General features: G+C 41.2%; 2 protein-coding genes across 6 annotated transcripts in view; one reads left to right on the forward strand and one right to left on the reverse strand.

Moving 5' to 3' along the window:
• Positions 1 to 7: 7 nt before the first annotated feature.
• SASS6 (SAS-6 centriolar assembly protein) lies at positions 8 to 14,624 on the forward strand. Of its 3 annotated transcripts, none has more exons than XM_040611086.1 (17): positions 10 to 133; positions 1,366 to 1,381; positions 2,446 to 2,525; positions 3,711 to 3,815; positions 4,725 to 4,896; positions 5,847 to 5,924; positions 6,841 to 6,960; positions 7,066 to 7,257; positions 7,456 to 7,650; positions 8,091 to 8,180; positions 8,270 to 8,449; positions 9,063 to 9,144; positions 9,589 to 9,698; positions 10,475 to 10,597; positions 10,882 to 10,970; positions 11,403 to 11,491; positions 11,585 to 14,624. In XM_040611086.1, the coding sequence occupies exons 1-17, from the start codon at positions 66 to 68 to the stop codon at positions 11,668 to 11,670; spliced, it is 1,875 nt and encodes a 624-aa protein (XP_040467020.1). In that variant the 5' UTR covers positions 10 to 65; the 3' UTR covers positions 11,671 to 14,624. The 3 variants fall into 3 exon arrangements, with proteins under 3 accessions (XP_040467021.1, XP_040467020.1, XP_040467019.1); XM_040611085.1 differs by having other exon boundaries at positions 12 to 133; positions 1,366 to 1,426; XM_040611087.1 differs by lacking the exon at positions 10,475 to 10,597 and having other exon boundaries at positions 8 to 133; positions 1,366 to 1,426; positions 11,585 to 13,538.
• Positions 13,517 to 27,320, reverse strand: part of MFSD14A (major facilitator superfamily domain containing 14A) — a 19,350-nt gene continuing 5,546 nt past the window's right edge. For all 3 annotated transcript variants that reach the window (XM_040611094.1, XM_040611093.1, XM_040611092.1), the window contains 11 exons: positions 23,278 to 23,373; positions 22,033 to 22,095; positions 20,509 to 20,636; positions 19,311 to 19,425; positions 17,956 to 18,174; positions 17,542 to 17,655; positions 16,958 to 17,029; positions 16,425 to 16,537; positions 16,169 to 16,266; positions 15,469 to 15,632; positions 13,517 to 14,837 (listed from right to left, as the gene is read on the reverse strand). In XM_040611094.1, coding sequence (XP_040467028.1) covers positions 14,631 to 14,837; positions 15,469 to 15,632; positions 16,169 to 16,266; positions 16,425 to 16,537; positions 16,958 to 17,029; positions 17,542 to 17,655; positions 17,956 to 18,174; positions 19,311 to 19,425; positions 20,509 to 20,636; positions 22,033 to 22,059 — 1,257 coding nt within the window. In that variant the 5' untranslated portion in view covers positions 22,060 to 22,095; positions 23,278 to 23,373 and the 3' untranslated portion in view covers positions 13,517 to 14,630. The remainder of the gene's footprint in view (positions 14,838 to 15,468; positions 15,633 to 16,168; positions 16,267 to 16,424; positions 16,538 to 16,957; positions 17,030 to 17,541; positions 17,656 to 17,955; positions 18,175 to 19,310; positions 19,426 to 20,508; positions 20,637 to 22,032; positions 22,096 to 23,277; positions 23,374 to 27,320) is intronic.

Here is a 27,320-nt window from a genome sequence, read left to right on the forward strand (position 1 = left end):
ACCGCCTCGCCTCCATCTTGAGGCTCCTCCTCCGCGGGAGCCGAGCGCCAAACTCGAAGCGCAAGATGGCGGCGGAGAGTATGTTCAACCGGCCCGTGTGCGTGCAAGTGAGGTGCCAGGGCTGCGAGGAGAGGTGAGGGGCTGGCTGGAGCGGCGCGGCGGGCTCTGACATGGTTTCCTCACAAGCTGCGCAGAACCTTTACTGCATTCTTTAGGAGAAGGGCTGCCGAGCGACAGGCTCTTTTCTGTCTTTTCTTCCTGCCTTGTGCCCTCGCGGCTGCTGGGTGAGAGGCGGGCCCTGCTCGTGGTGCGGGCGGCGGGCTGAGCGGCTGCCTGCGTTCTTCTTGCTTTGGGGCTGCTTGTGGGGCCCGCCGCGTTAGAGGGAAAGGCACTTGGTTGCTGCATGGCCGGAGGCAGCCTGCGAGGGCTGGAGTGGCGGCGGCGCCTTGCCGGGGCGGAGGGGGCACTCGCGGCGGGGAAGGCAGGCAGCGGCTTTACAGAGACGCTTTAGGGCTGCGGGGGCGAAGGCACCTCCGCTGCAGGCGGCCCGAGGGCCGGGATTCCCGCCCCGGCTCCGCACGGGCCCTGCCGGCCCGGCCGCAGTTACGCGTCTCCCGGGCCGCGGCGGTTGGTGCACCGCGGGCGGGCCCGCCTCCTCCCCCCGCAGCCTGGGGCCGGCCCCGCCGCCGCCTCCGGCACCGCTTGGGCGGGAGCGCGCAGCCCGGCCCGGCCGTGCCTGCGAGGGGCCAGGCTGTTCGGGCGCGCCCGGCTGCGCGTGTGCCTGGCTCGGCGCTGGTGTTTGGGAAAAGCCAGGGATCTTGCACGTGCCGTGTCTCTCCAAAACCCGGTGAATTTCCGTAACGCAGGCCCTGTCTGGGCTAGTCACTGCGTGCGGGCGTCGGGGCTGCTCTGGCTTGTCTGTATGAGAAGGCACAGAAAGGCTGATGCCTGTGAGTGTATTTTGTAATGCAAGTAACTTCTCAGGTGACTCAACAAGATGAAGACAGTGTAGCGGTGTATAAATGATTTTCAAAAGTTGCAGCAGTCGTTAATAAATTTCAGCAGGCTTTTTCAAAGGTTCTGTTTTATGGACAAAGTTTTAAAGCTTCTGCCTTGCTCGTTAAAGTTTGGTGGATAACAAGCAACAAAAACACCTGTGCTGACTGCGGAGCTGTGATGGCAGCTGCAGCTGGGGGGCTTTCAGGTATTTTAGGCAGTAGTCGTCACTAGGACCTTTCTTGATAGTTCTGCCTAAATTTTTGTTTTCAAAATGTCATCTGATTCCTGTAATGTGGCTGCAAATGCACATTAATTTTGGAGAATGATTTCTTGATTAGTTACCAAGTTTCATCTTTTTGTACACAGGAGATTAAATGTTCGAGTGAGTATTGAGCTACTGTCCGTTTCTAATCCTGTTCATAAAAAGGTTTGTGCATTGGTTATATTCATGTCATTCATTAGGCATGTTCTGAATTTCATTGTATAAGAGAACAAATATGCAAAGAAAAAGTAAAACAGGATTTTAGTGTGTTTGTCACTTGACCTTCTTTTACTTTTGATATAATTACTTGAGTAATTTAGTTGGTTTGGAATAGTGGTTGGGTTCTTTTGTTGGTTTTATTGGTATCTGAGTTACTGAAACTTCTTTCAATTCTGTATGTGTACATGTGCGGTGGTCACACTTCAGTTGTGTTGGAAGAGCTTTCAGGTTTCTACTTCCTTTCTTTCCTCTGCTACGGAATGCTGTATTCTTCACGGGTTTGAGCCTTGTTATAGAGAACAGGTGCTTGGGCCTATTGTACCAGGTGTTTTGCATAAACCCCAGCCTTTAATGAAAGACTAATGTCTACAGAGAAGGCACTTTTTCCAAAACACTATGTAGACCTCCAGCAAACCAGGAACTTTATTTAAAAAAAAAAAAGCAGCAGCATAATGTTACAATTTTCCTTATGAGCTTACTGGATTTCATCTGTATCCATTTTATGAAGCTCTGTATTCAAATATACAAACTCTTCAGAAAGTTGTTTCTTAAACTTTTAGGAGTAGTATACTCTGAAAAACTTCCAGTTACAGCAGTGATGTGTTTGTGGTCCATTACAGTGGACTGCTAGTGCTACACTCTTATTTGATGACTGGGGAAAAATAGCAGATAGTTTTCTTTCTGTAAAATGATGAAGACACATTGAATTATGAAACCTTTGCTGATCAGAGTTGAAGGGTTTTATTTGATTTATTGGTGTGAAACAGTTTTCCTGTTTTTTCCTACTGTAATAGAAATTGTGTTAAATGTTTTCCACCTTCTGAATTAGTTGCTTGAATTCTATTTTACTTGTGGTTAAACAGTGAAAACATTAAATACTGTTTGCAGTGTTGGTTTGCAATACTTAAACAATCCTACAGGGTGATTTATAGTATTTTAAATCGGTTTTAAATGTCTTTTTTCAGGATTTAGCTGTTAGATTGACTGATGATACTGATCCTTTTTTCCTTTATAACCTTGTCATATCTGAGGAAGATTTTCAAAGGTAAGTGAAATGATATCTTTGTCTGTGAAACATTTCTAAACTGTGAAAAAGAATGAAGGAATATTTTTAGCTTAGAGTGGTTTATCTTAGAATTTAGGTTTAGGCGTTTTTCACTTGAGGAATTTTGTCAGTATTTTGGTAGTATTGTTCTATTTGACCAGTCAGTGAAGCAGCCAAGTACAGGAAGGTGATTGGCTCAAGATCATACAGCTGAATGACGGAATCCTGATGTTATGTTCCCTGCATAGCTACAGCACCACAGTTTACATTACTGCTTGCATCTTCTGTTTGTTGTAACTACTTCTTAGAGGCTATTGCGTGTGTGTGAACTATTTTGACAAATAATTGCAAGAGGAAAGTCTGTTTGCATGGACACGGATTCACAGACCTGAGCCTTTGCTTTCGGATTTCTTGCATGCTAATTGTACCATTGGGTCTCATTTTGCTGCACTTGCTTGGAATTTGATCATCAAACTTGAGGACCAGGCAGGAACAGTCCAGTCTTCTGTTTTGTTGTTTGCTGTGGTGGTTTTGTTTCGGAGGATGTTTTTGTGGTTTGGTTTTGTTATTTTGTTGCTTTTTTAAAAAAAAGAGATGTGGTCAGTGTGCCAATGAAAAGGCAAAAGTAAAATAGTGTTTGTAAAACCAATGTGCAAAAGTATTTTGTTATACAAGGTATGGCTTTGCATATATAGACAGATACATGCATACACTGCTGAACATTTATGTCTTTCAGTTTACTGCATCTATGGTGAAGTTGTGCAATTAAATAAGTAGGCAAATTAAATAAACAAAAAGCCTTGATAATGATTGAGTCTCCCCTCATTGTCGTTTGCTTCTTCCATATGCCCTTATCCAATAACTACTGCTCTGTGTTGTGAGGGAGATTTCTACTCAAAGGAACATTTGTTGTGCCACAGTTGTCTCTTTTTTTTTTTTTTTTTTTTTTTTTTCTTAGTGCAGCATATTTGCAAGAGCTCTTGAAATCATAAATATCCTCTGGTGATTATTATCTAAAGACGTGAGCACATTTCTTCTGTGTTCAAGATTGAAAATAAGATGCTAGCGAACTTTAGCGACCTGATCATAGTTGGTTCTTTCTATTAAACAAAGTATTTTTATAGGAAACAAATTATACTTTATATATTGTTAATATGTTCTTTTTTTTCCAATCTGTTTATATAGTTTAAAAACCCAGCAAGGTCTCTTGGTAGACTTCTCTGCTTTCCCACAAAAATTTATAGATTTGCTTCAGCAATGCATTCAGGAGCAGAACAAAGATATCCCAAGGTAGGTAATAAGCGAGTGCCTTATTACTCTGTATGTGTTGAGTTCTTAAAATACTTGTCAGCCACTCAGACTGAGAAGAGTCAGTAGGAAAAGGATAATTTAACCTTCCCCTGGATACATCTGAATATCAGTCAGTGGACGTTACTGACAAAACCTGAGTCTTGGGAGGACTGAGTGGTGAAATTGATGTCTAGTAATAATCTCCCCATCTGAGTCAAAGCTGGCGAGCTTCACAAGCTAGCAAATGTGCAAGATGCGGCACCGGTCTCTTGTTTTTTTTATGTAGTTTAATGCTAGAGAGGTAATTGAATTCGATGGACCGAGGTCTAAATCATTCTATTTCACAGGAGAAGGCAAAGTTACAAGGCATTCTGACAAGATGGGGTGTTTTTTTCTTTCATTTCAGCGTTCAGATATTGAGATGCGAGTTGGGGAGAATTGAGGCCCACTCTTGCCTGTAGTGGCCTTTCCAAAATGTTGTTTTAGTCTGTGTGGGTACTGAGGAAAGCCCTGTCCAGAGTACCTAGCTTCGTTCAGTAGTCAGGCCATTTCCTAATGCATGTGCTGTGGGCTATGGATTCTACTAGGTTATAGAATACCCAGAAGTCAGGAGTCAGTTTTCCTTCTGAATTTGGTTACAAAGGCCGTGCTTGGTTTTGGTCTCCTAGATCTATGGACTTAAGAAAATTTTGCAAACAAACGAACGGACTAGTTTTGTATATTTCTTATTATAAGGTGCAAGCATTTTAGTTTATACTTGTTTGTAGTATTAACTACAACATAGACATTGAATTTCTTTTTCAAATAAAAAAATATATTTTATTTGAAAATGGCTTGTAGGATTTATGTGTAGTTTCAGGAAAAGAAATATACTAAACATTTTATTATTTTTTTTTTTATTTTCCCTAGGTTTTTGCTGCAGTTAGTTTCTTCAGCATCTGTTCTAGATCACACACCTGTCTTTTTAAATGTAGTGGAGACCAACCCTTTTAAGCATCTTACCCATCTCTCCCTAAAATTCCTACCAGGAAATGATGCAGAAATAAAGAAGTTCTTAGCCAGCTGTTTGAAATGCCTTAAGGTAAAATGAAGGCTTGTCATTGCTGCAACTAGGCCTTGATGCTATGTGTACTTAAGCATTTTTTCAGTCTTTATACTTCAAAAGTATGTACCGAATTGTATGCTCTGGTTTACTTCTTATTTTAGTTTATATATGTCATTGCATGCAGTTATTTGGGTGGATATTATAAACCTGTTACTATCACTCTAGCAATGAAAAAATTACATGTATATTCAGACAAGGGCTATAATTTGAACTGGCAGAAAATCAGGTATTTTACACATGCAGTGCATATAGTATGCAGCTGTTGAATGCTTCTGAATGTTTCGGTGTCTCATGCTGCATAGCCTTGTGCTGACTGCTGGATCAGCTGCCAGAAGTAAAATACTGTAAACTTTCAACCTCTTTGTTCTGCAGTTGGGTATTGGAAAATATGCATGTGTATATAATTCTAAGGCTTTGTGGACTTCAAAGGGCCAGTAGCTATAAATACTAAGTTGAAATTTTAATGTTGATGCAGTTGGTAGCATGCTAGGTTTTATCTAATGAAAAATTAGTGGTCTCATAGTTTCTGTTGTCAGTTTCAGTTTCATAGCCTGAGATTTGTGTCTGCTACTGTGCTGTCATGTTTATAGCCACATAATAAGTCATTTTAATAACATAAATTTACAGTGTTTCAGTTTATTTGTTGTTTGTGCAACTCCTTTGTAAACAGGTCTTTATAATAAGATACTGTTTCCTTGTACAAATTTGGTAAGAATTTCATTCAGGGCTTTTATCTTGTCGGATAATGCATTTTCTTTTACATTTATTAATTATACCTTACTCAATATGAATTTTATTTAATAAGATTTTCCCACAAATATAATGGGTATGCAGTTGCTTAGGCAGGATATGCTGATAAAATGGAAGCCAAATACAACTTTTATTCTGGGATCTAAGGGTTTGACTTGATGTCAATTTGTACTTAGGAAGACAAAATAAAGTTGGAAGAAAAACTTAAAAAAACTGAAGAGGATCTTACCAGACAACTGAGCTACACTCAACAGGTAATACAAATTTTTTTCTTGTTTTAAGTTGCGCTTAAAATCTGGGGAAAATGCACCTTCTTGTGGGGTGGTCCGTTAGCCAGTACCTAGCCAAGAGATACTTCGAGAATGAGTGAAAAGAAGAAAAGTAATCTACTGTAGCTTTACATAAGAATGAGTAAAGCATGCAAATGATGAGTAAAATTTAGTTCTTGCAGTACTAAAACAGAACTCTATTTTGTCCAGTTTACAGGATTTTACATTTGCGGTCTGTGTATGCACACGTTATATACTAAATATATGGTAGTGTGGTGGTAGATATACTCCACTTATTTTATGAATGATTGGAAATCCTTATATTTGGAAAAAACTGTGTGAAACCATTACAAATAAACTGACAGTCTTGGACTGCATGTTACTCTACTGCTGTATGATTTGTGCAGTCAGCCCAGTCAACATCACATACGTGTTTCAAGAGGATGATTTGGGTCAAATTCTAGATTTATCAAAGTGACTTTTGGCTATCATGAAACAGGAAAACAAATCAACTAAAACTCCTATTATGGAGCTTCTTTAGAACAAAATACTTGTTTACCTCATCTTTGCAGTGACACCCCATCCCCCAACTACAGCACTTAGTGTTATAAGGGTAGGGAACATCAGCAGACTTCTTTTTTCACTCTTAAATAGTGGTTGGAAGAAAATACAATTGGAAAAGAATAGTATTTTATCCACAGTGTCAGAAAGGTGCTCTTTAGCTTCTCAGTATCTTTCCTGTTTACAGAATAAACAGATGTTGTGGCATCTGGTGCTGAAATTTGGACTTCTATTAGTAACTCTTTGTCCTTTTTAAGAAGTAACAGTGAAGAATCATACAGTATCGACTGAAATGCTTAAACTTTAAAAAATTCAATTATGTTTTGTCAAACTTAAACAGAGCCTGTCGGAGAAAAGCCGAGAACTAGACAAACTGAAAAACGAATGGACATCATACACTGCAGCTCTAACAAACACACACACACAGGAGCTGACAAAAGAAAAGGAAAGAGCTCTCCAGGTATGACAACAGAAGAGAATCAACGATATCTTTATATGTAAATAGTTTCTTGGCTTGATTTTCAGATTCATTGAACAACCGCTTAAGTTTCTTTGCTTCTGATAGGCACAAGCTCAGTACCAACAACAGCATGAACAACAGAAAAAGGAATTAGAAAATTTGCATCAGAAAAGTATTCAACACTTGCAGAACAGACTGTCAGAACTCGAGGTCATCAATAAAGATCTGACAGAAAGGAGATACAAAGGAGACTCCACACTCAGAGAACTGAAAGCAAAGCTTTCTGGAATAGAAGATGTAAGGCTTATTAATTTCTATAATGAGACTTACTATTTTTAGAGCATTAACACTGCCTGCCTGTGCATTTAATATAGCATGTTAAGTTTTTTCAGCTCTTTCTCATTCCACTTTATGCTTACTATTAGATATATCTGTTTAAATTACTATTACATGTTTTCTTAAAAAATGAAACAAAATTCCTTCCCGATATTCTAGGAATGTCAAAGAGCAAAGCAGGAGGTGCTGTCACTGCGTCGGGAGAACACTACTCTGGATGCTGAATGTCATGAAAAAGAGAAACTCATTAACCAGCTACAGACACGGGTTGCTGTTCTGGAACAAGAAATCAAAGATAAAGATCAGCTAGTTATTAGAACAAAAGAAGTATTAGATGCAACACAAGAACAAAAGGTTCCTTCAAGTTTCAAAATAATTTTCTCAAGCTCTGTAGAACCTTCTTAATTACAGTCCCTATAGATTAGCAGCTGACCATTTTTATGAATACAGCAAGAAAGCTTTCAAATGTAGTTAAAGATGCTAAATCATGGCATCAAAAGTATAGTATGTTTTAAACTAAACATAAGTATAATAATAATAAACATAAACAATACAAAATAAAGTATTCTGTTTTAGAAAGGTTGCTGCTGTTCTAATATTGTGGTACTACATTAAATTTAGTGGTACTTTTCATAAACAAAATGGGATTACTTGAGGTTCTTTGTAATTTGACTGAAAAGCAATTACTGAATTTCTTGTAAGGATTAGTTCTCAAAGAATTGTTGAGGTTGCGCTGGAAATCATAAGTGATGTCTGTCAGTCACATCTTGATTATAGTTCTTATTCTTTTAAAGGCAATACTGGAAGAGGGTACAGAGAAAAAACAAACTCATATTGAAAAACTAGAGACAACAATTAAGTCGCTGTCAGCTGAACTTCTTAAGGTTTGTTTGAACATGCCATTATCCTTATGAAATTTCTTCCTTATGTTTAGGCGTGTGTGTTAAGAATATTTGACTTACTATTTTAATAGGCTAATGAAATTATCAAGAAGTTACAAGGAGACTTGAAAACTCTAATGAGTAAATTAAAATTGAAAAATACAGTAACAATTCAACAGGAAAAACTGTTGGCAGAAAAAGAAGAGAGACTTCAAAAAGAGCAGAGAGAATTGGAGGAGGTGGGACAATCTCTTCGAATGAAGGAACAAGAGGTACTGTGATGGGTTCGCTCTCTGTCCTGTAAACGCTGTTGTATGTTGTGTGTTGGGTTTTGTGATTTTTAACTTATTTACAGCAAGCAGCTCTTAAATTTTGCCATGGAATAGAATGTAGTCTTTCATTTTTAAAACGTTTATTTAGATGAGTAATCAGCTTCTCCTTTTCATGTTAAAATGATTTGTAAGAGCCAGCCATCCATAGGGAAGAAACCTAAAGTTGCATTAAGAGTACAAAATGATATAATGGACGAATCTGACATCCTTTAGAGGGCATATTCATATGAAAGTTGGTGAAGGAGGCAGGAACAGGGTGAATGTTTTCTTCCATTAAGTATATTCCCCTGCTTAGAGTCTGCATTATTTAATCATAGGAAGATTAAGGTTGGGAAGGTTTCTGGCTGTTGTCACATCTCAAAACCCTAGCTGTAAGTAGGGCTTATCTTAAATGAATTACCCTGTTGTTTTTGTAAAAAACTGAGTTCAAACTTCTCTAAATAATTTTAGAAAAACTTCATAGATCCTTTTTATTTATTTTTATAGTTTTTTCTTCAGTTTGTAATTAGTAGTAGCTCCTGATGGTGTTACAATTATTATGGGACTATTGCAGGTTTGCAAGCTACAAGAACAGCTAGAAACTACAATACAAAAACTAGAAGAAAGCAAGCAGTTACTGAAAACCAATGAAAACGGTAGGTTTATACAGTTGTGTTTCTCCCCCTGTAAAAATGACATAGCGACCTAGCAGCTACTGAAAATTAACGGCAGAAACTATGTTGCAATACCAGTGTTCATTTGTGCAGAGCTGAGACGTTGTTGCTTATGGAAAATAAGCTGCTGTCTGTGGTGGGTATGCAACAACCTAGAGCTGCAAGTAGTAAAGGCTTCCTTTGCAGTTGGTTGGGGTAGTGTGCCTGTGGGGGGCTAACTCCAGAGGAAGGAACAGTAGCATGCAAGGGTGCAGGAAGCTTGAACAAAAAGGCTTTTCATGAGACGAGCGTTTCTGGTGATGTGTGAGATTAAGGAGAAAAAATAGCCCACCGAGCTGTCACCTTTTTCTGAGGAAGGGCTACTTACGGTTTTAAACGGCTTGCAAGAGGTAGGAAGGAAGCTTGACCTTTTTCTTCTCTCTTCAGTAATCACATGGTTAAACAAACAGCTGAATGAAGTTCAGATGGCAAAGAAGCTAGAGACTTCTGCCAGTACACACCGCGGGGGCAGGACTGCTCTGTCACCTCAGGGCGTGGTAAGATACAACTATAAGTAACAGGGGTATGATGTAGTCATTATTTCCTGAAGTGTATGGCTGTAAAAGAGAAGAGGAAAAAAAAAAGTGCTTTCATCATCTTTGGGTGGGTGTGGGCGCTTTTCTGTTTGGTTGCTTGGTTTTTTTAATATAATAACCTGTTGGGTGCTACTCGATGCCCTGGCCTTCTAAGTGAAACATTTCTAACCATTCATTTATTAAAACACACAGAACAATGCAGAATTAGCTTGGAAATGAAGTGCAGGGGTGGGGGAGGTAGAAAGGTGGCATTTTGAGGTAAACTTACTAACTATATATGTTGAGAAAGCAATTGTACTATTTGAATACTCTTAGTGATATTTAGAAACATGAAAGTAAGGTGTAAGAAACATTACATACTATCTTTGTTAAGAACCAATAGGCTATGGGATTTATTCTTGTTGTCCCTGAGTGTACAGGTATCTGTGGTAGCAATTAATGAGCTGCTTAGTAGTGGAAGTGCATACTCATGCACAGGTCTCTGATGTGTAGCTAGATACATATAATGTATTAATTATTTACAGGGTGTGTAGCATAATTATTAGCTAAGAGTGCTCAACTTGTCGAACTTTTTACAGGTTTTCCTTAAGAATATGAATCTCGGAAATAGTGGTTTTCTTCCCATCAGGAAGACTCAAATGAGGCTTAGCTATTAACTTCAGAATTTTGAATCTCTACAACCAATTACTTTAAGAATTATTTTTCTCCTTTATGGATGTATTCTGTTTCTCCTACAGCCTGACCAACCATCCTTCCCCAGCTCAGGAATCAATCATCCCATTTCTCCTCTCTATGCCTTCCAGAATTTTCCAGAAATGGCACACAACAAAAATGTCCATTCACAATGTCCAGCACCAAAGGCAGGCACTTTGACTTTTCTGTTTGGTTAAGAATGTGATAGCATAAAATACCAAAGCTTAGCATTTTGACTATTTCTCAAAATGCATATTTAGTGTATATCCTAGTACTCTTAAACTCCCAGTCTTGAACGTTATCGCTATTAGTAGCTAATGCTTGGGTTTCTGTTGCTCATTCTTTCATGCTTGCTGCACAGAAGTGCTGTGCAGGGTATGGAAGCAGTAATCCCCGAGGGTACCACTGTACCTGCAGTTGCTCTCTAACTGCAACTCTTGTGTTTCTGCAGGTTCATTTCAACATGCAGCTTTCTAAGATGAATCGATGTTCAGATGTTCCAACAGTGACTGGAACTAGCCATCCAGCAAATAAGGAGAAGTAAGTGTCATCTATTGCATTTGAAGTTGGTGTTTTTTATTACTATTACTTTTATGAAGCCATTTGTCTTCCATGTGTGTCTGGAACTGAGCGAAATATTTCCAGTACCAAGCTAGATCTGCAGCCTGCCTTTCTCCGTCAGCATGTTCATGAATTTTAAGTTGTGGCAGACGTGATTGTTCCTAGGTGACAAACAAAGCACTGTGCCTTCAGGAGTGGGTCCCATGGAACAAAAGTTCATTGCCCCTCCTGGTGACAGATCTAAGGCTATCAGGTGATGGGTCAGCCAAAAAACTATTTCTAGACTGTTCTTAGAGTTCATAGGAATGTAGTAGTTGCCCTTCAAGCTAGGATTTCTCTGAATGGGTCTGTATCTGCACTTGTCATTATCCACATTTGTTTTTAAATTTTAATTAGCCTTTTTATTTCTAGTGGTGACAATTTGGGGCTGGAATCAAAGTATTTCAAGAAAAATGACAGCATTCCTTTACGAGGGCTTAGTCAAAATACACTTAACTCAGGTATGTATGGAAATAGTAAAACAAGATGTTATTTGGAATGCATTTAGAACCGTAACTGTTACTACCCTTTCTCTTGTTTCTGCTGTTCTACAGAGTATTTGAAACCGTACTTACCAACAAAGGCCCAGCCGTCACCAAAAGCTGCTGTAACACCAGCCTCAGCTTATTTTCCCGGCTAGTAGACAGGGTTCTTAAAGAAAGAGTCCTCTTTTAACTGTTTGGGGGATTTATGGATGCCCTGTAATAATGTATTGGTAAAGTATCAATGTCAACTGATATTTTGTAATTCTGAATCTGTTTTCTTTGAGAAAGATAACTTTGACTCACTCGGATGACTTTCCAGGCTATGTGGGCCTAAATAAAATAATAAAAGCTTTTAAGCAGCCTCAGCCCTTAGTGGGAACAGTGCAGTAGTTCAGTCACGGGGGCAGTGCAGAATTTTCTCTCAGTTTATTGGAGACCCTGGAGTCTTCCTAAAGAACCTGCTGAAGTGCACTGACTTTTATTACAGCAGTGGACGAGAGCGGCTGTAGAACAGGTGAGACATACACTCCCGCAGGCTCTGCGAGAGAACGTTTCCCTATGGATACTGTTCTTGACTGCTGTCAGAGAAAGGATGATGCAAGGAGAAAGTGCTGGAGAACTGGCACACGCTGTCAATTTTAGTAATGGTCATGGTCGTAAGTTGGCGTGACTGGCTTTTAATTTTAAAACCTTGCTTAATCCTGGAACCAGTTTACCTGAATTGCATATACTTACAAATACTCTAATTGATATTGAAGATGCTAAATTATTTCCCTGAAGGTACAACATTAGAAGTTAAAATTCTCACTTTGGGTTACCCTAACTTCTCTATTAATCTGTCAGTGTTACATTCCAGAGGCCAACATGCATAAAACATCAGGATCTGAACAGTTAACTATTGAAAGTACCACAACACCTAAAAGCTACTCCGTTTTTACTAACCATACTTTACCACAAAGTAAGTATGTAAGAAAATAAAGAAATCTGAGCTACACTAACACTCTTCAGCTTATTCTACTACCTGGGTTCACATGCTAGAATGTTAACAGCTTTATTTGGTGTTCCAGTACAGAACTGGAGTGCAAGTTTTTGTAGCATATGGAAGTACACTTTTTAAATGACCATTTACCTACTTCTGCTGTTAAATAACTAAGGTTAAAAGGTATGAAATATCTTTAAGTGCATCCAGAGGATTGTATACTTAACTGGTTTGTTTTGCTGTGCAAAATGTGTATATTTGATTTATAAATCAGCACTATGATAATGTATATTCACGTGTTTTGGCATTTGTAAGTTTCAATGGAAATATTAAATTTTTTAATCAAAAACTCTGATTAGTAAGTTTTAAGAGTAATTAAACCACCCTTTCCCCTGTACTGAAATTCTAAGATGAGGTAAGTGCCAGAACAGTACTATTTCATTCACCTTACCTTTTTTCTGGAGTTTTCTTCCCAGCTTCCTCACTTCCCTATGCAATGCGGTGCTACTGGACCAGCACCATGATGCACAATCCCCAGATGGCAGCCACCCCCCGCTAAGGTCTGTGCTTATGCTACTACTTCTAGCAAAGGTTTTAGTCAGTCAGTGTAAATTAATTGAATTTGGTCTCTTTCTCTTGGAGTACATATAGTTGCTATCAAAAGGGAAGCTGATAATTAAAATGTGGCAGCTTTCCAGATCTCCCAGCCCTACTCAAATCTAAATGAAACAAAACGGTGGTGGCCTGGGAAGACTGACAGCAGCACAGCATAAGGGAGGCAGAAGCTGCAGTCCACTGCAGGCGGACAGCCTTTGTTACAGCCTGTATCTGCCACAATCCTGTTGGTTAGATTATTCCCAGGGAACGAAGCAGCCAGCTGCAGCCACACAAAATGAAGACCCTCAGCCTTATCTAACAGATAAAGCGCAGTGCTGGACCTGTACTCCAGACTTTCTTTCCCCACCTGCTGAAGTACAAGCACACGTAAGGTTTTAAAAGAGACATTAGCAATTATTTAAAAATTCATTAAAATATTCAACTTTATTAACAGTATATTTACATTTTTTTTTCCTGCTCTTGGTCAACCATGGTGAATGTTCAAAGGTAAAAAAGCATTAAGCAATAACCACAAGATGAAAACATTTTAAACCTATACAATACTTTATACACAAATTTATACAAAGGAACACTTAAATAATACAACTGGACACAAAAATATACACTTTTAGAGAAATTCACATCAGTACTTGTATAAAGCTCTCTTCTGTACTAAGGGTCCTGAAAATTTAGGACTAAAACATTAGCTCTGTAATGCAAAAGGGTTATTTGTGACAGTCCTCAAAGGCCACTATATAGCACACTGACATATTCAAGGCTATCAGCTTATATTTCAGTCTGTGTATTCAAGTTTTGAGGTCCTTTATGATTACGCAAACATCAGAAATATAGTGGTACAATAAACGGTACTCAGGAAAGCAGTTTTAGAGCCAGTATTAAAATCTGTAGGCTCAAAACACCCACTTAGTATTTAAACAAGTGTTTGATACTACCGTTTATTCAAAAATAGAAAGAGTAAATGCACTTACATAAAAATAACTTTTACTGTTCAGCAAGCGTGCTCATGTGATTTTTATATTAGTACAAACTTAAAAAAAACCCCTGCCATATGACCTTTAAAATAAATGATACCAATTCACCTTCTCCCTACTTGAGTACATTTACATTAAGGCTTTGAATCATCTGACCCAAGATTTTACAGCATTAAAATGAATGGGTCCGCATGGATGCTAGTATGTCTCACTGAGACTTAGCACGACTAGAATTAAAGCTCACCACCTTAAGGAACAGAAGGACACATGCTCATGCCTTGACTCTATTCTTTGTCTCCGAACTAGAATGTAAAGTTTAGTAGTAACAGTATTTCCTGGCAAGAGATGAGTATGTAACCGTTTTGAAAAGCAAATTACTAATTCAATGGCGACATCTTTGGAGAAACTTCCGGTTTTAAATTCCTATGGACTTCATGCAGAAAGCTACTTCTTAAGATTACCTTAAGAAATTACATTTTGATGGAATTGGAATGTGTATCCCAAACTGCTGATGCAAAATAAGTCTCAAAGTTCTCCTGGATTTTTGTCATACATTTGTATCTTGCAGTAATGGTTCTTTAGCTTCACCGGGAGCCTGCGGACTGTGGGGATGGCCATGGCTGCCACAGTGTTTCTTCCAGTTGCTGGATCGTACATTTAGGTTGGTGTGTTCAGGAATAAACAAGGCAACAAGTAGTGCCAACAGCACAGAGCATGCTCCAAATAAGAATGGGGGTCCAGGAATTATAGAATTCTGAAAGCAACAACAGTAACACCAGAAAGTATTAACAAGCCTTCAGACACATGGTTACAGACCACAGCTAACTGCACAAGTCTCAGGAGCAACTCTGTCTTGCTATGCTACCCAGCGCAGTGTTTGTCCCCTGTGGAAAGAGTATTGCATCCTAAGGCTCAGGAGAGGGAGTATATGATTCCCACTAATGCTGGCCCACTTTCCTTTCCTAGCGTAAATCCTTCCTGCTTAGTTTCCTCAACAAATTAATTATTAGGAACTAGAAAAAAGAATACAGAGAGCTTGATTAAAGGGCAACAAAACAAAAATGGATGACATGTGAAAGGAAAATAAAGCGTCAAGGAGACAAGAAACAGCACGGGATGCTGCTGGTACCGGTCCCTCCTTCCCTCCATCTATTCTCTTTACAAGGGTCAGCAGTTGTATCTATTTGAAAGTTAACCTCACCCGTACCGCCTAGTTAAAACCAAGCAAACGGATCAACAGCCCTCCCCAGGAGTGATGCAAGAACCTCTGTTATGCTGGCTAACTGTAAACGGAGCATAACAAGATGTAACACAGCATCATCTCAAGAACTGGTGGGCGCACAATCCCCTCCCAGTTTCTTTGGAGTCGGTAAGTGAAAGAATACCTGCTGCAAATGGTACTGTGTGACGACGCTACCTCCCGATGGCGATTCAGGCATGGGGAGTTCACTCAGTTCAACATGGAATATATAGAATATAAAACCATAAAGTGCTGGTCCCAAACCATTGCAGAGTCCTCGAATTCCTGTTATCATCCCTTGAACAACACCTGGGAGAAGCAAAATACACCGTTACCGGGCTATTCTTAATGGATCAGCAAGGCTCTGCTCACTTCACCTTTGAACCAGCACAAGCAGGGAAGTGGCTCTAAATGGTGTTGCGCTATGGGTAGCGATAAACAGGGGGCACAGAAAAGCCGGTATTGCAGTGCACGCCAGGTGGTTTTCCATCTCCCCGTTAGGCACAGAGTAGTCCTGCCCATGCCGTGCTCATTCAGAGACCGGTACGACACTTTCTCACACAGGAGGGAAAGCGCTGTACACAACCCAGACAACTAAGCAAGTCTGCTAAATATTTTGCTGCAGATGGGACCTGTTCAATGTTTTCCCTCTGTGCCAAACACCACAATACACACAGATCACAACTTCCAAGAAACTTGGACTGTAACATTTTGTGACCTGTGCTGGTGTATGGGCTGGTCGGTGCCAAGATTCAGGCTGATGGACCAGCACGATGATGACACCCTGACACGTCTGTCTTCATGGGACTCCAGACTAGAATGCAAAGTACTGGGACAACACCTACCCTGTTGGTCAGCGTCAGCAGTTCGTGAAACCAGTGCGCTTACAGCCGGGAAAGTAATACTGGACATGGCCGCCACCGCACCCGCTGCCCACATCATCCTGCAAAACACACCCAAAGTAATGGCTCTGCATGGACAGCGCTCATATGTGTATGTACACGTACGTGTGCTCACACATGCTTAAGTGTCTCCCTTTGATAAAGGATAAAATGCAGGAAAACACCGTATCGTTCAGATATCAAAATGAAATTTACATACCATGGTTCTGATCCAAAGCCATACCACGCAAGTTGTAGTATTTGAAATCCTAGACCCAGTAGGATGGTATTTTTGTTTCCAATGGATCGCATAAGTAAACTCAAAACTATTGTCTGACAGGGAGCAGGGGGGAGTAAAGAAAAAAAAAATAACATTTTATTCTAAATATTAAAAACATGCAAATAATAAATTAATTTTAAAAAGCCCAGTAAAATTCTCCAAAAGCAGTAGTTGCCAAGTATCCAGGAGCCAAAAAACCAGCAGTCATTTAGCAAGTAATATGACCAACTGCCGCCCCTTCTTCAGTGCACAAGGATTGAATTTTCCCAACACAATATGCCTTGGATATTAATGAACCAAACCCTGGCTGGCAAGCTGCTCTTTTTTCATCTGCGTTAAGGCGGGGTGTTAATCAATTGTTAGAGACTTAGAAAAACAGCTGCAGAAAAGGTGAGTCAGGTTTCTGCAAGCTCTCCACAGTGCTTAGTGCTTTCAGAGTTACCAAACCGATGCTGTATGTAGCAGTAACTCACCTGTGCAATAATGGAAAGAATCCCAAGGACTGCTATAAATGCTGCAACACTTTCAGATGAAAATCCCATTATCTGTATGAAAAAAGGCAGTTTGATTGTTAACGGTAAACCATGTACGATGACATCAAACCACACACAATGCAGTAGACTGGTATTATTCAACTCCTCCCTAACTTAGAAAAAAGGTTCTTCAGGGTTTGGTTTTGTTGTGTTTTTGGTTTTGGGTTCCCCTCCCCCCCTTTCTTTTTTGCCATGAAATCAAGTAAGTACACAAAAATAAAGGGGCATAGATAGAAAACAAGTAAATGGTTCCCTCAAAGAACAAAAAAACCTCGTTTAACATAGTGAACCTCATGGTCCGAGAATGATGCAAAGAACTACATAATACGAGAAACTGTTACTTCATAGTCTCTCGGTTTGTCTCTCTAAAAGAAGACAATAACAGAACAGCAAGTGACTTAAATCAGCTGCTGGAAGCTTTTAAGTTATACTAGTTATCTGCACTTTCTGTATTAATAAAAATATTTCAGCAACACTGAAGACTTTCCTATAAATTTCCGTTCATTTCAAAACTTTAAAGTTACCTGTCTGAGGTATAGGAAGAAGCTGGAATATTGACCTGCCTCTGGGAGGTAGGAAAGAAAGACTGTTATGCAGATTAGCAGCACAATTGAGTCCTGGCCGACTTTCTTCAGTGACTGTGGGGAAAAAAAAAAAATAGAAGTATTGTAAAATGTTCAACCTTCATATTCAAAAAGCATCTCTAGTGTGAATCTGAAAAGCGTGTCAATTAATGCAGCTACTACGTGGGACCACCAACACATTCCCTGCATGTTTAGCAAGCTTGTTGGCCAAAGTATTAACAGCAACACAAACTTAAACCTGAAAGAAGATGGGCTTTGTTCTTGAAGCCTGAAACATGGTAAATTCAGTCTCTTCCCTGTCTCAAAAGCTCAACATTTACAAGTAACAAAATATTCCATATTTCAGTAGCTTACTGCAAAAGGGTCAGCCTGTTCCCACGAAATGGGTGCACCCCAGGACGCTGGCCTCATCTTCTCTGGCAGCGATTCTGGTACAGCAACAAGAATAAAACAAATGTCTAACAAGGCTATTGCTGTAGCCAGGACCACAACCAGGCTGTCTCCGTAGACTCGACCAAGGTAGGCACCAATAGCAGGGCTGGTAACTAAACTTGCCGCAAAAGTTGCCGACACCTGGAATAAATAACAGCCAGTAAGATTTTCAGTTATATAGTCAACAACATTATTGCCCACTTCGCATTTTCAGGAGTCTATCCATTTTAATCAGGCAACCATTAAAAGTAACCTTTTTCCTGTGACACTCTGGCAGCATCTGTGTTATTTCAGACTAAGTTTTTCCAAAAATACGGGGGTTTTTTTTGATAACTGGACAGCAATGTGAGGCTCCCAGCACTCTAGTATGTACTGACATAATTAGGTTTAATTAACTATACAGCATGCTGGTATCTCTGGGAAGTGATGAGCTGCATTTAATGTTCATATTAGTGAAATATGCGATGCCTGTTCAGAAAAACACGACATGTATCAAGGGCATATTTAATATGCTGGTTAATCCAACTGGGTACCATGGGTCTTCACAAAGAAGTTTCCAGTTAACCAGCTGCCCTTGTTGTGGAAGATGTTAACTTAAAACTGAAGGAACTTTCTCGGCATATCTCAATCCCCGACGTATACAGGCAGAAAGAAACTATTTAGTTCTATACCCATTGCTTCTGGCTCTTGCTGCTGAATATGACAGTGGATTCTGTCACTTGAACACAACAAATAATTCCGCTAACCCACAACACGCAGGGCTGGGAAGGCTCCTGAGACCTGGCAGGTTATCAAGAGGTAACGCAGCAGCGGAGGCCAGAGGTAAGAACTTAAAGCAGACAAGTTTTGGCTACATTTGTTCTGAAATGAAGTGCAGTGACTGGAGACAAGCAGAAGTAGTCTGGATACCATACAAGAGCACTTCCAGAATTAACCAGGAGCAAGGTTAGATTTTTGAGAAGATGACAGAGTAGCACTAGTGTGAGAAACAATGGAGCAATAACCAAAGCCTCTCAAATTACATCATTAACACTGATAATAACTGCTAAGACACACATCTGAAAGACAAACAAAACACAACTGTGTTAAAAGCTAAGTTAGATAGTTAAGTATCAAGAGATACAGGACTGGATGACAAGAACAATTCAACAGAAAAACCTTACTCCAAACTAAAACCGACTTGCCCCAGAAGAAATAAAACCGCAATTTTGAAAAGCTCTGCCTACTGATGCTTTTAGTCCTGAATGCCACAGGAACAGAGCCAGAAAAATACATACCAAACCATAGGCCATGCTTCTTTCATGTTCTTGGGTTATGTCTGCTACATATGCAAAAACCACAGAAAACGTCACTGCAAAAACTCCAGACACGGAGATAACAGCGAAGTACCACCTAGGAACATTATATATATAAAAAAAAATAAATCAGAACAGCTAAATAGAAACAGAAAGTCTGCATTTACAATCCAAATATGGTTCAACAGTAAATCATCTTGTCTAGCTTTCCCTGACAAATACTAACTTGGATAAAGCCCATGTGAATGTGTCCTGGTACAGTTGTGTAACTCCTTCTTAGCGCACTGAGTACAAACAGCGTAATTTTGTAACATCTGTAGAAAGCTGCTGCAAAGAAGTCACTTCTGGGCAAAGAGGTGTTAGGCTAACTCCGGCTGGATGCCTACCACCCACAGCAAATTAAGAACTTCACTATTTTGAGAAGCTGGTCATTGAGAGTCGCAACACCAGCTGTAGCTTTAAGCTCTAGACACTAGCACTTGCCATTTGAAACATTTAATCTACACTTAGAAAGAAACTACTCCCCAGCAAAGGGATGAAGAACCCATGAGCAAAGCGTGTGAGCAGAGAGAAAACCGAAAAGGCTGACAGGGCTACCCGCACCGCTGGCTCTGCCCTGCGTCACTGCCGCCGGGGCTATCCCAGCCGCACCCTCGGGCACAGCACCAGGCCACCAACTGAGCCCCGGCTCAGGCTCCACCTGGGAACGCAGGTGCCAGTGAAGAGCTCACTGACAGCCTGAAAGCTGATGGGTTTTACAACCTGAGAAAGTAGAAAACTGCAGCAACATTTTAGGGTACGAATGGTTACTTCACGCACTAGCTAGCATTAGGTAAGGCTTTCGTTGCTGCATAGTTGGTTAGCTTTTGAGTAACAGGGCCACAGCACAGACCCACACCGTTTACTGCCCAGCGCTCTCGCATCTTTCGCAAGCGTGCTGAAGTAGGAAGCGGGGCCTGCAGCACAGCGCAAACCCGGCAGCTCCTGCAATCCTGACCGAAGCGTGTGGCCTCACAGCAGCCACTTCAGCGTGACTGTCCTCCCAGCTCTGGCCAAAGTAATACAAGAGCCTCAGCCTTCCACAGAGCACAAACAGTACCTTACCAACGATGCTACAAACCGGCACTATATAGCAACCTTGACCAGAAATGGCAAACCTAGCGTGAAGAAATTTACCAACCATGGGCTGATCTTCATCAGTGGTATTGGCGCACAGGTGAAAAACACTGTTAGCAGCAAGAAGGACTTCCGTCCCCACACGTCAGACAGGGCACCTATGAGTGGGGCACTGAGAAACGATAGTAAGCCCTAAACGAAACAAAACATTTTAAGTTAGAACCAAGCGGTTAGAATTACAGTAGCCAACCATACCGCAATATGGTAGCAGCCTGGGCTCTACTTTTATTAAAGTTTGATGACCATAGGGCAGTGCAAAGGCAATACGGTCAAGCATTACTGATCTTCTATCCCATGTCTGATTATCTTAAATTTGAGATTTGTTACCTCAGAACTACACAAAATTCAAAATATAGATGATCCAGTCATATTAGCAGCTTTATAAACTGTGCTTTATAGTTTTATATATATAGAATTCACATAAATTTAAGTAATTGAAAATACCCTGTTCAACTCTGGAGATCATCCAGTCCAACCCCCTGCTAAAGGAGGGTCACCTGGAGCAGGCTGCACAGAATCGTGTCCAGGTGGGTTTTGAATGTCTCCAGAGGAGACTCCCCAGCCTCTCTGGGCAGCCTGTCCCAGGGCTCTGTCACCCTCACAGTAAAGAAGTTTCTCCTCACATTCAGAAGGAACTCCCTGTGCTTCAGTTTGTGCCAGTTGCCCCTTGTCCTGGCACTGGGCACCACTGAAAAGAGCCTGGTCCTGTCCCTTTGGCACTCACACTGAAGGTACCATCCCCTCTCAGCCTTCTCTTCCCCAGGCTAAACAGCCCCAGCTCTCTCAGCCTTTCCTCATAAGGGAGATGCTCCAGCCCCCTCATCCCCTTTGTAGCCCTTCGCTGGGCACCCCCAGTAGTTCCCTGTCTCTCCTGAACTGGGGAGCCCAGCACTGGCCACAGTGCTCCAGATGTGGCCTCAGCAGGGCAGAGCAGAGGGGCAGGATCACCTCCCTCGACCTGCTGGCCATGGTCCTCCTAATGCCCCCAGGGTCCCACTGGCTCCTTGGCCCAAGGTCACACTGCTGGCTCGTGGGCAACCTGCTGTCCTCCAGGACTTCCAGGTCCTTGTCTGCAGAGCTGCCTTCCAGCAGGTCAGCCCGGGCCCGTGCTGGTGGGTGGGGTTGTTCCTCCCTGGGTGCAGGACCCTACGCTTTGTTGAACTTCACAAGGTTCCTCCCTGCCCAGCTGTCTAGTTTGTCCAGGTCTCGCTGAATGGCAGCGCAGCCTCTGGTGTACCAGCCACTCCTCCCGGTTTTGTATCATCAGCAGGATTGCTGAGGGCATGCCCTGTCCCTCATTCAGGCCGCTGATGAATAAGCTGAACAAGACTGGAGCCAGCACTGACCCCTGGGGAGCACCGTGAGCTACAGGCCCCCAGCTGGACTCTGCGCTGCGGACCGCAACCCTCTGAGCCCTGCCGTTCAGCCAGCTGTCAGCCCACCTCACTGTCCAGTCACCTAACCCACACGTCCTGAGTTCATGTATGAGGATGTTATGGGAGACAATGTCAAGCCAGTGTCACCTTACCTTTACTCCTTGAATTAGACCATTCATTAGAAATGTGTGTTTTGGGAAGGTTTCATGCAAAACCTGGAGAAGAAATATGAACACTGTCACTTACACGATATTAACTATGAATATTGCTCATGATGCAGCCAACTTCTACAGATGCACACCCACAGCAGTTTTATAGTTTCACATAATATGGAGAAAGGAAAAAGAAAAAAAAAAAAAAGAGACTAACCACAAATAAGCCATTTAGTCTTTAATTCCCATGGAAAGTGCTTTTGAGATTTTAGCTTTACACCTGACAGAGGGAGGCCTCAGTTCTCTCAACACTTTGGGAAGGATTCTTGTCATCCAACTTCAGTGTCTGAAGTCTAAATAGACCACACAGAACCTAGAAAATGGGTCTCAGACCAGACTCTGCCTGTTACTCTATCATCTGTAGGGGGCTGGGGAGAGGCAAGAGAGGCACCATCATTCTGCAGCGCCTCTCAGTTTGGTAGCGGAGCCTGGATGGGCAGGTTAAAGCAGACCCCTTTCTTGGTCTGACTCGTGCTACGTAAGATGGATTCCATTCAGTGACCGACGTGCTGTTTATACCCAAGAGACTGTTCATGGTTAACCTCAGCTTACAGGGCCACACCAAGACTGTGTTTTAGGTGGACTTTGCCTGGAGATCTTTAAGTCTTTGCTCCTTTTAATTTGTAAGGATGTGTCACTTTTGAAGATTAAAACCAAATGGAAAGCAACCAAATAAATTAGAAAATAATTTGGTACAAACACGGTATGACTGTCTTGTTAATCACAGGAAAGCTTTGACCAGTGTAACAGGGTCTGTGTTCTGAAGCTTCTGTTTAAAGCACAGCCAGGTCAGCAAAGAACTTCTACGTGCACACACACACTTGCATAATTTTACCAAATATCAAGCATATTTTTGTCCTTAGATTTGTCATGTTTCAGCTTTCTGTAGCGTCTTGAAAGGAAGATAATTTCATTATCGTCTTACTGGTTTCAAGTCAGAAAATATTTACATGTAAGCTTGAGTGTTAGCAGACTCGCACATAAACAGCGATGCTGCATCATTATGTTGCTTTGAGGAAATAATTTGAAAGTCCTGATTCCATGCAAAAATACAAAACTTTTCATTTGCACAACAGAGCAGCTCAGTGATACATAATTTTCATTTAATTCCGAAGACGTTCAGTGCCTTTGCAGTAATCGCCCCATCTCCCACACAGCAAGAAAAAGATTAAGGGTATCACTTACCACCAGAGTGGGCGCCGTCAGGAGTCCCCAAGCAAAAAACTCCAGGAAGATCACTATAACAGCGTGGTAGACACTAGGTGAACCTATTCCTTGAGGCTAAAACAAGAGAAAAAACAAGCGATTTAAACATCTAATAATCTACCACTCGTGAGAAATGCATCTAACGCTAAAAATAGAGGGATTCAGAAATGAAACAGGATTCAAAACATCAGAACTCAGTTATTCAAGCTAACTGGTACTGAACGAAATTCCTTTTTAACCCTTTGTTGCCAACATCCTGAAAAGTCTTAATCCTCCACAGAATACAAAGTGTGCTCCCATCTCAAATTAAAAAATAAACCTTTTGTACTGCCAGTCTGGGAAACAAGGATGCCACTGCAAGTGGAAACAGACTGTTCTTTGGAGAATTAAGTTCCTTTTCCTCAAGAAAAATGCTTACGCGCACACAACGCTCCATGAAAATAAAGTTTTCATTATTTCAAAACACAGCAGTGTTCACACTCAGCTACCCCAAAGTCTAATTACCCGGTCTACCAAACAGCTTTATCGTACTTCTGTTACTAAAAGGCACCATGGCTACGTAAACTTTGACAGCTCTAAATTAGGGAAGAAAACCATAAGTAATGAACGCCAGAAGTGAATCTCAGGAACAGCAGTGATTGCTTCCTAAATACTGAGAACAGGCCCATTAGCTGCAGTGTGCTTCAAATGTAGGAAGAGATCTGGATAAAAGATTTGAAGTAAGGAACATTAAACTCTTTGGTCATTTAGTATAATCATAAGTAGCTTCTGAGGAGAACACAAAGCACAGGTGGGACAACCTGCTCATCTCACATACTCTGTAAATGCTACCCTGTCAAACAACATGCCACAGGTCTTCATTTGCAAATTGAGGAAACTGCACTCATTACTTTCGTATGAAGGTAGCAGGAATAACTCATCAGAAATCTCACATGCATTCTTCAAGCTTGGCGGTGCTGCCTTAACATCTGCTTCCCTGGCTTTGTGTGAAGGTGAGTTACTAACAGAGCGGCACCGATTTGATCAGACCTAGGAGCACTTAGGTTAAGGTCCTCAGCTGCCTCTCACGAAGGCTCGGGGGCCTTACCAACGTGCATAAGTATCTGATGGGAGGGAGTGAAGACAACACAGCCCGACTCTTCTCAGAGGCATCAGTGACAGGACTGGAAGCACACACAAATACAAGAAATTCTACTTAAACTTTGCACAAAAGAACCCCCTCTTGGAAACAGGTTGACCAGTGAAGTTGTGGAGTCTCCATCCCCCAAACTTGACTGGACACGGCCCTGAGCAAACTGTTCCAGCTGACCCTGTCGGAGGGAAAAGAGTGGGCAGCTGGAATCAGGTGCCTTCCAACCCCAAACACCACAATTTTTAAGTTTCGGTTAGGTAATACTTGAGTCTTTCTTTTATTACAAGATTTGTGCAAGTCATACACAGCTTTTCTTTCCAGATTCTAGTATTTCCAACAAAGGGGAAAAAACCCTAAGCCTTTTAAGCAATGTAGGAAATAAATACAGAAAACCACACCGGCCATTCACCCCTACTGCCAGAAAAGGTCATAATTTTCAAAAGGAACCGTATCAATATGTAAAAGGTGAGCTACAGAAGTACCTTAGCACTGTGCTATTTTTCTTTCCCCAGCTCTCTTCAGTAAATACAGATGTACCAAACAGACACTGTTGCGATTTTTTCAGCCTGTTCTCTTAAGAAGGTAAATTAACAGTCTTTATCGGTACAGAAAGCAGCTATAATTATCTTCACTTCCCACAATTCCCTTCCCTTTCCACCCACAACCCTTATTTTAGTTTTGGGTTAAAAATTTGTCCAGCTCTGCGCTAACTGAGCTGTTTAGCTCAGTCTCACACAGAACATCAGGTTTATTCTTATAGTCCCCAGATTCCTGTCAAGTTACTGTCTCATGACCCCCCAAAGGTATTTATTACAGATGGTGAGGCAGGGCTCAAAAAGCATCCCTGTCCCTCCAAGCACCAGGGTCCGAAGCACCTCCATTCTGTTCACATACAGCAAACCCAAGCTCAGCAGCCATGCTACCTGGTCCGGTTCTGGGCAGCTACTCAGAGATCACACGCACAAACCAAAACAGCGGAATGAAACCAGTGGCTGTTCTGCACAGCTAAATTGTTGGCAATTTGAGAGGCAAAGTGGGTGACCGCTGCCCTCTGCCATGTCATCCAGCTGTACGCAACCTGATCAGCTGCTTCCATTACATTGGCAGAAACAAACAGAAGTGACATTTAGTTCACTAGGGTTAAACTTCCTTGCTTTCGTGTTGCTAATGCTCATGTATCATTGGTAGTTATTTGTTCTTATCTATAAAAAAAAAAAAAGTAATTTAGTCATATTTAGATCATAACCTCTGTAGCTATTTTTAAAGATGGTTGCAACTATAATGCAGCAAAAATATTCCGGAGGTGGAAGAAAGGGAAGGAAATTAGTAAGTGGTTACATTACAATGCATTAAGATGCATTATGCGCATTCAGCCCACAAGAAACAAGTGCTAGTCTGATGTACATTCCTAACCCAACACGTACAGTGCAGGTGTTTGGTATCCAGCCCTGTCTTACTCTACAAACCTGCCCTGCTGCACTTTACAAACTGGCTAATGTAGTGTAATGTAATGTAATAACCTAAGCGTAACCAAATCAGGAGGCCTTACACCTGGAGATTAAAGATAGGGAGCCTTTGTGTGAACAACCTGCAACTAAGATGTTACAGTGAGAGTAACAGCAACCTGCCTCTGCAACCACGTAGCCAGAACACAGCGTCCTTACGTTTGGCAAAATCTGTGGCACAAAATCGTGCTCCAAGAACGCCCCTTTCCGTAGACAGAGAGAAAATGTATTTAACATTGTGTACTGTCAGTCATACCAGTGATAGAAAGTATCTATGCCAGGCAACCTGAAGACGACACATCTGACAGCAACAGAGTAACTATCAAAGCAACAAAGGTATCAGATACGAGATCACAGCTGCGGCTCCTCCGCGGGAAAGGAAAAAGGCACCGAATGAAGTACTAGTGATTCTCTCTAGCATTGCCCAGGCGTACCTCCTAACTCACTTCATGGCTGCTTCAAAAATGCATAATTCTTGCATAAGATGAATTCTAAGCGGTCATAAAGGAAGGCAAAATTAAGAACAGCATGGAAACCACTTCACTGGTGTTACTGCCTTGCCTTGCCTTTGGTGAATCTGGCAACGCACACTTGAGTACACACACCATTACATATATTTTTTCCCTGCAATACAGCTACTAAGCTGCAAAGAGAACAGCACAAAAATGCCCCCACCCACCGACTCACCAAGGGGACCCAGCATAACCTGTGGCAGGGGGACAGGCTTAGCAAAGGAAATTGGGTGGGTTTTCCCTTTTGCTCGCTTTTTTTCTTGCCACATAAGAATCAGTAGTTAAAAGTGACAATAAATTAAATTAATGGAAGCTCCCCATCAGTAAACTTTTTGTCTGTGACACTGCCTCATTAAACAGCTGTATATATTCTTGCCAGCAAGTCACACAATTTTCTTTGATGTCAGTTTCAAAATAAACCAATTGGGCTGGAAACTGCACACTTAGATGATCGATTAGTTACTTATTTGCTAGCTGGAGGCATTCAAGATATGGGCCGTTTTCATTTACCTGTTCCCCATAATATCACATAACACGTTGGGTAAGCAAAGAAACTAAGGAGACTGAGCACAGAAGGCTAATCAAATGTTTCAGCAAACACTAAAAAAAAAACCAACAACCAAGCATAAAGCTTTTGCTGTCATGATAAACAACACTCTGCCACATCAGACTGTATAACTTTAAAATTTTATTTAACAAATTCTCAAAACATTTATTTGAAAGCAGCAAATATCACAACCTGGTACTTCTTGTTATCTAACAACAATCTACATCCCTTCAGGTAATGTTTATAAGCCTGTTTCCCCACAGTTTTAGAAACAACTGAAAATCATACAAAACTGATGCAGTTTTGGACACTGCTTTTGAAACTCG

This window comes from Falco naumanni, chromosome 11 (genome assembly GCF_017639655.2).
Source record: "Falco naumanni isolate bFalNau1 chromosome 11, bFalNau1.pat, whole genome shotgun sequence".
Classification (NCBI taxonomy): Eukaryota; Metazoa; Chordata; class Aves; order Falconiformes; family Falconidae; genus Falco; species Falco naumanni.

Excerpts from the sequence above, each read along its gene's own strand:
- SASS6 (XM_040611085.1), top strand. The coding sequence starts at position 66 with ATGGCGGCGGAGAGTATGTTCAACCGGCCCGTGTGCGTGCAAGTGAGG. Across the intron at positions 8,450-9,062 it reads TTCGAATGAAGGAACAAGAG|GTTTGCAAGCTACAAGAACA; the intron begins GTACTGTGATGG and ends GGACTATTGCAG. Across the intron at positions 11,492-11,584 it reads TCAAAATACACTTAACTCAG|AGTATTTGAAACCGTACTTA; the intron begins GTATGTATGGAA and ends GCTGTTCTACAG.